Source organism: Vigna unguiculata, chromosome 4 (genome assembly GCF_004118075.2).
Source record: "Vigna unguiculata cultivar IT97K-499-35 chromosome 4, ASM411807v1, whole genome shotgun sequence".
Taxonomy (NCBI): domain Eukaryota; kingdom Viridiplantae; phylum Streptophyta; class Magnoliopsida; order Fabales; family Fabaceae; genus Vigna; species Vigna unguiculata.
In genome coordinates, this window is record NC_040282.1 from 1,111,562 (window position 1) to 1,119,582 (window position 8,021).

Below are 8,021 nucleotides of genomic sequence, written 5' to 3' on the forward strand. Positions count from 1 at the left end.
GCAAAGTCATGCTCACTAGTGGTCATGCATTCCTTCGTCAAAACTAATGGCAAATGGTCCTAAACAAAGATATATATACCACACTCATCAATCATATGGTTATTACAATAAATTTCTTTTGGACCACTCAATAAATATTCACTAAATCTATGGCATCCATTCATCACCATGTGCACCACCATCCATTCTGCATACCTGCATTGTACAATATGAAAGCTGAGTTCTGATTAAGTTTCCATGGTTTCACATGCATTTTGGACCATATCTTACTTCTTCACCCTTAATGCCATACTTGACACTTTCACCTCATCTACCTCCTAATAAATAACCACACTTCCTAACCCTAAAATATTATAACAACATAAAGATTACACTCACGACCACGAAATTTTAAACCTAATTCAACTCTACAGATATGTAAAATGTGATTTATATTCACTTAAATTCGTTTTGACAGTAAAGTGTTTACTGCTACGTATCCTTCCCAACTATGATGATGCAGATGGTATCAGTAAAACATAACCTTACATAGTCTCTAAACAAACTTGACCAAAGACGGAAATTTCATCTGTCATTGGTTTCTTTACATATAAAACATGAACAAAGTACACTCAAATATGTGTTTTATGTGTTTGTTTGGTTCAAAGTGTGAATTTTCAACATCAATCTGAAAAATGCTTTTGAGCTAAAAGTACATACAAATAATGGTTGTCTTAATCTTCACTCCTGATGTTATCCCTGTTCCACCTTCATTCCAATCAATACATTACTATGATCACTATCAGAGTTAATGGAATAGATAGATTAGGACACTACAAAATCAAATTCGATATCCTTTTCTCTCATGATCAGAAATTTCAAGGCATTTAGTTTGAAGTTGGTTGTCACTTTAATGCTCCGTATATATGCAATCAAATCTAGACAAATCAAAAGTTATATATATCTTTTTCTAGTATGGAATCACATGTATCATTGGTATATATATATATATATATATATATATATATATATATATATATATATATATATATATATATATATATATATATATATATATATATATATATGATAATTTAATTGTGTTATGGTCTAACACGGAACAAATTTGAAAGGATTTGGCTGGCTATTTTTGTCTTGATTTGGTGAATATGTATAGTTACATTATAAGTAATATTAATTATTTTTTTAAATATTGCACATGCAAAATATATTGTTTTGGTTTTGTAAAATTTAGGTTTAAATTGTGTTCAACAATCAAGGTGAAGATTTTTTTTTCTTTTTCAGAAGTAGTCAATAAACCATAAAAACTATTTGGCAACAATTTTATTTTTTCAAATAACTACTTAAAAATTTTGTTAATAATAAAGTATTGTATATAGAACATGACGATGATGATAATAATACATATAAATATAAATAAAAAAATGACATATTTAATTATATAGGTTTAGGGTTTAGGTATAGTTCTAGACACACTTGTACATGTTTTTGATTTGACATTTGGTGGTATATATGGTGAGTGCGAAAGCTTAAAATTATAGAAATGGCATAATTTTCTGCAACTGTGTGGTTGATTTGTTAATATGGTGAAGATGACATTTGGGAATACATAGTTTTTAACTAAATCAATCAAACTATTTTCTTGATTTTGTGAAGAATATATATATATGATGCATTCCAACCCTAGAGATTGTTTCAACAAGTGTGGTTAGTTAAGTGATGTTGAATTCAAAACCTTGTAAGAAATAAAATTGAATGAAATATAATATATAATGAAAGGATAAACAAAAAAGAAAAATATATTGAATATACGATCCCAATGAATAATAACCCTTGTTGTGTGAGACAATATATCCTACTAAATGGTAGTAGGGTCAATCCATAAAAACCAAAAGAAAGACGATAGTGGGAGGGAGGAAACGTGCAGAAATCCAAAAAGAGAAGAGATGGATGCATTATCTTGAGGAATCATTGCTCATGTTGGCTCTTTTCTTAGTATTAATTTTAATTTTAAAATTTTTTAATTTATTTTTTATGGGGTGATCAAGAGAAAAAGAAGATAAAGATGGGAGAGAATTAATTAAGGATGGAATTAAGAAATGATTAGATGGGGCATGCAATAATTAGTAAGAAGCACTTTTGGTGGTCCTGTTTTGGATTGTAGCACTGGAAAAGGAAACCCTTGATGCTGATAGAGTGTGTGTTGCAAACTCATACCTATTCGTCTTCATTCTAACCCTTTAGATTCCTTCTCTCTTCTCTCTTCTCTCTTCTCTCTTCTCCTTAACATTCTCATCCTCTTACTTGGTCGGAACAAAACAACACACCATCGTATCTTTATCTTAACACTACTCTAACTGTAATAACTATCTCCATTATACCTAACTCATCATTTTCAATCCAAATCCAAATCACTCCCTGTTTACCTCTTTTCTAGCAATTTTTTTCTACCACCTCTTCTCACTATACTTCTCATTCTCTAAACCAAAATTTTTCTCTATACATATATAAAAGAGATACTCAGAACTAATAGATAGCTATAAATAACTTACCAGGTTAATTCAATATTCAAGACTATTGTGCAATAATTCAGATTTATAGTATGATCATCACATTTACAAAACTCGTCATTTAATTAAAAGGTTTTATGATATGAATTATGTCTACAAAATCGTATATCGATTTAAAATTATTTAGCATTTCAATCATATGTGTGTGTGAAAAACATCGTATATGATTTTAAGATATACATGGAAATAAGATACACTCAATTTATTTTGTTATTAGAATTATTTATTTTATAAAGTTTCACATAAACAATTATGATAGTAATTAGTTAATGTCAATGTATTATGTATAAAGGAATTAAGTGAATCTTAAGTTTTAAGAAGAAAAAAAGAAGTGTAAGTTGATATTTGTATCTCACACCCACATGTGTATTTTTTATGTCTTAAACTCTTCTGTTTAGATCGGAGACGGATTTATGGTGTGGGGGCCTTCTGGATTTTTTTTACTTTTTAATTTTAAATAGATAATATTTTTAATATTATATTCGTGCATTTTATTTTTTCAATAATAATTTTTAAAGGCTATTTATATTTTTCTCTTTTTTATTTTTACTTTCTTCTTATAGTTATTTATTGAAGCAATTTATAAAAAAAAAAGTATAGCTTCACTCTTTTAATAAATGCATTATTTTTATTTGTTACAAAGATATAATTTATTCATGAGTAAATCAATAAAATATGTTCAATAACTCATCACTAGTAAAGATCAAGCAATAAGGGATAAGGAAGTTTAGTCAGGACATGTTTGACAATGTATGTATTAAGAATTTAAGTGTGAGTCTAAATCTCACATTTGTTAGAAATAAGAAAGTGAAACACTATATAAAGATAAAGATCTATAAATTCATTACCTCAAAATTTTGGGTTAAAAGTGATATCAATGACTATTTAATTTTTATATAATAACTTTAAAAGCCATCTAGATGATTTCCTAGTATTAGGATGAAAATCCACATGTTGATCCACTACAAAAAGTACATTTAGAAAAGGGTGATGAGTAACAAGACCCATCAACATTCAAAAGACATTGAAATGAAAAATAGGTATATATTCACTAATAAGAATAATGAGATCGAAATTCTCACTTACAAGATATAATCAACGCCAAGTGTCCCAAGAATTGTAATTTGTTTTTTATCCTTTGAATTCAAAGTTTAAGTGCCCAAGTCCACGGGGTTCAATTTTCAACCTTAGACTGTGATTGTTGCCATTGACAGAGATGAATCAAACTAAACCATGGAAGACATTTTGTGCATTTTCAACTTTGAAGAGGCAAAGTGGTCCGTTTTGGTGATAACGATGGAAAAAGAACTGGCAATGAAGATGAGGAATAAAGTAATTGATTTTAAGAGTAAAATATTGGGAAAAAAATAAATAAAGTCGTGTATAAATAGATAATCAAAGGGCCACTTTCATCTTCATGGGAATTGGGACCTTTCCTTAGTCTAATGGACTTTTCTTTTTATGCTATTGGATTTTTCTCTTTTTTGAATGCCTTTTTCCAATCTTCTCCATCAGATTAAGATTTTTATGCTCCTCTGCTCCAATCTAATTAATCACTATCATTATCATCACACTAATCATAGTTAATTAAGGCCAAATGTATGAATACAACATCAACAACAACAACAATATTACGTAGTTCTTATATATATATATATATATATATATATATATATATATATATATATATATATATATATATATATATATATATAGGCTCAAAAAAATTCCTCTAGAGCTAGCTAAGTAGATAGTGCAATGTACAAATATACAAATGTGTAATATGAAAATATTCATCAACTAGTTAATTTCAACCCATCCAAACTAAAACAAAACAAAAATAAAATAAAATAAACATTTATGGGAATCTCACACATTCTATACACACATATATGCTCTCTCATTTTAAGTTTCTTTTCCACCCTTTTTTTCTTGCTCAAACTCCTTTTTCCCTTTTGAGGCTGCTGTGCTGAAATGGGAGAGAAATTGTTTGGTACACAGCAATGTGTCAAATAAAAGGCACCACCAAGAGCCTATAGGCCATTCTTCTCTCTCTCTCTTTTTCTTTGCTTTTTGTAATCCTAAAATTGCATCTTTCAATTCCCACATCATGCAAGTGGACAAGGAAACTCCAAAACATGCGTGGTCTCAGCTTTCCAGCTATGTTCAATATCTTCTGCAATCCTCTTTGCATCAATTGATGCACCAAGCAAGCCACGTTTTGTGAATCCCACAGCATACACTCCATTTTCACCTTTCCACCCATTTGGAAATGGCTTCCGGGGAAACCCATCTTTCTCACTGAACATGTCACTCCCCTGCTCATACACAGTAAATTTCAACAACCCTAATCAATCATGAGATATTTTTCAGAAATTCACATGTTGATGCAAGGTTTCGGTGTAGTTATTATCAAAGTTGGCAAATTTATTAGGTTTTAAAGTGTTGTACATTGTGGGTGGAAAGATTATTTACTGAATTCAAAGAAATTCAAAGAAATGTAACTTTTTTATTAGACCAAATACCGAAACTATACCAAAGTTAGCAACAAAGAAGTAAAGGAAGCACCTTTAACCAAGAGGGTACATTGCTTTTGTAACCGGTTGCTAGAATGATGGCATCAAAGTTCTCAACTTTTCCATCAACAAACTCCACCGCATTGCGTGCTAGTCGTTTAATTCCCCGGCAAACCTGTGCGCATAATTGGACAAGATTTAATGTTGGAAACAATGAAACAAAAAAAATGTCTTTTGTTTTTTCATTTTTTTTTTGGAGGAAAAAGCAAATTTGGTTGATTAAGACAAGGAAACAAACAGGATAGGTATGATGAGAGGTCTTTTGGATTTGATTGGCAGAAGGATATATAGTGTTGTTTTTGTTGTTGTTGTTGTTATGTTACGTTGTGTTACCTTAATTTTTCCATTTTTTATCTGAGCCAGTGTCCCAACATCCAAAACTGGTGTCTTGCCGTACAAGTTCTTGAGCTCTAGAGGCCCAAGTTTGGGTCGGTGAAGACCGAATTGAGCTGTGTCTCCAAGCATGAGATGTGACAGCAGAAGCAAAAACTGATCCACAAAACGCATGGGGAACCACTTCAGCAAGAACATTGATAAACCAAAAGTTGATTTCCCAAGCATCTGCTGCGGCAAGATGTGCACCTGCATCCATGAAAAGAAAAGAAAAGATCACATTAAAACTGAAAAAAAAGTGGGGGTGAAAAAGTTACATAGCTCAAGAAACTTTTTAGGAAATTGTAGACACGAGGAGGCTAATGACAATAATCTTTTCATGCTTCCAGTTGCATCTCTGAACACTGACACGCAGTGGTTGTGTGCAGAGAAAAAAGATTGATCTCCAACTCAAACATCATATATATTATTCTAAGATTTTGGGATGCTGACCTTGCGCATGCAATTACAATGAATGAAGTGAGAGAGAGAACAAACAACGACACAAACTCTTTCCACAGTTCTAGTTATAGCAAAAATATAGTATAATATGTTATATACCAGACTGTGTTCATTCATTCACTCTCCAGTGTCAAAAAGAAAAAAAACATCAGAAATTCAGAATCGACAACCAAGGACGCACTATGTAGATTTTTCAACATTCACCTCAAACCATGATATTTTTTTAGATATCATTAGAAATGTAAGGGTGTTGGTACTAAACCATTAGTTAAATGAGTGACTACATCTTCTGAACAAAAAGTACCAAAACCCTTGAACTTTGGAGTGTAGCATATAGAATTTCTCTATTCATAAGTTTTTGGCATGTTGCATATATATCATGAGTTCAAGTGCACGTTTAGTTTCCAAAACAAACAGTACTATGTTGTTTGAAACAAAAAGCAAGTGATTAAACTCACCGCGTCTCTAACCACGAGAGAAGGACGAGCATTATGGTTACAGAGATCAAGACAAACCTCCATTCCTGAATTCCCACACCCCACGACCAAAACATTCTTCCCACAGAACCTGGTTCCAGTTTTATACGAGCTGGTGTGTAGAACAGTCCCTTCAAATTCCGCCAACCCTTCGATCTGAGGCCTCACTTCCTCAGCACACTCCCCGGTAGCAACAACAAGCCATTGACAAAGATATTCCGCAGTCTCATCTCTCTTGTGTCGGGCTTGAGTCTTGACCCTCCAAAGCTTGCACGCGTGATCGAACTCGGCAGTGACCACTTCCTGGCCGAAGGAAGGTTTTATGTGGAAGTGGTCGGCGTAGACTTTAAGGTAGGCCAAGAACTGCTGTTTGGTCGGATAGGAAGGTAAGGTTTTGGGGAATGGCATGAGAGGGAGCTGGCAGAATTGCTTAGGGAGATGAAGACGGAGACGATCGTAGGTTCTGTACTGCCACATTGAAGCTAAGCATTGAGCTCGTTCGAGGATGAGGCTTGGAATGCCTTTCTGTTTAAGGCAAGCTGCTGCAGCTAGCCCTGAGGGACCAGCTCCCACTATTACTGGTCCCGGAACAAATATAGGGCTTGCCATTTTACTCATCTTTATCTGGTGGTGATAACAATCATGGACACTTTTTCCTTCTAGCTCCTTCAAGTACTCCATCAAGAACAACACCCAGAAAGAAAAAAGAAAAAAAAAAGTTATTGCTCGAGAGTTTCAAGGGTAGGATATGAATTGTTTCGAGATTTTGGAGGCTGTTACGGATTACGCCACAGGGAAACCATCAAAACCCGTTTACTTACCAACTCTTTTCATCCTAAAGAATTGAGTTTTTGAGTAATATTGGAGTATGGAAATAGGGTATTAGAAAGGTCTGATTTTTGCAGCAAAGTGAAGGTGAGAGTTTGAACTTTGGTTCTGTTTCAATGGAGGAGAAAGCGGGAATCAAGAGACATGAAGCAACTGTACTTATGGACACCAAGAAAGTTCAGGAATAAAAGTAGTTTCTACCGGAGGTAGTGGGTTAAATATATATATGTGCGTGTATATATATATATATATATATATATATATATATATATATATATATATATATATATATGTGTGTGTGTGTGTTATCAAATCATTTGTTCTTTTATATGGAACAATAACTAGTTCCTTAAATTATATGTGAACTATTCAATATAAAGTATTAAAGTCATATGAAAAAACAAACAATTTTAGAAGAATGGAAACAAAATAATTAAATAGCCGAAGACTACTACATAACAAATAAATTTATAAGTGTTTTTTTTTATTTTAAAAAATTTAATTCGCGTGAATTATTTTTATTTTTTATTTTTTTTGTATAAGAATGGATGGAAAAGTACAGATATATTAGTGGTTGAATCGTATTGATGATAATAAAGTTACGCATTTATGAGATAGTCAAAATGTATTAAGTTTTATAAAGTTTGAATAATGGTGATTTATAAGAAAAGGGGTTTGGTTATGTGGGGAATGTTTAAGGTGGTAATAACTACATTAACCGACGACAACGAACATGA

At 32.2% G+C, this 8,021-nt stretch overlaps 1 protein-coding gene across 1 annotated transcript; it reads right to left on the minus strand.

Annotated features, from left to right (window-relative positions):
• Positions 1-4,354: 4,354 nt before the first annotated feature.
• LOC114181694 (indole-3-pyruvate monooxygenase YUCCA2-like) lies at positions 4,355-7,468 on the minus strand. The gene is made up of 4 exons (XM_028068218.1): positions 6,439-7,468; positions 5,480-5,728; positions 5,139-5,261; positions 4,355-4,888 (listed from the first exon to the last, which is right to left on the minus strand). Exons 1-4 carry the CDS (start codon positions 7,135-7,137, stop codon positions 4,679-4,681), a joined length of 1,281 nt encoding a protein of 426 aa, XP_027924019.1. The 5' UTR covers positions 7,138-7,468; the 3' UTR covers positions 4,355-4,678.
• Between the last annotated feature and the right edge of the window lie 553 nt (positions 7,469-8,021).

Excerpts from the sequence above, each read along its gene's own strand:
- LOC114181694 (XM_028068218.1), bottom strand. The coding sequence starts at position 7,137 with ATGGAGTACTTGAAGGAGCTAGAAGGAAAAAGTGTCCATGATTGTTAT. Across the intron at positions 5,729-6,438 it reads CTCTCGTGGTTAGAGACGCG|GTGCACATCTTGCCGCAGCA; the intron begins GTGAGTTTAATC and ends TCATGGATGCAG. Across the intron at positions 4,889-5,138 it reads ATGTACCCTCTTGGTTAAAG|GGGAGTGACATGTTCAGTGA; the intron begins GTGCTTCCTTTA and ends GTGTATGAGCAG.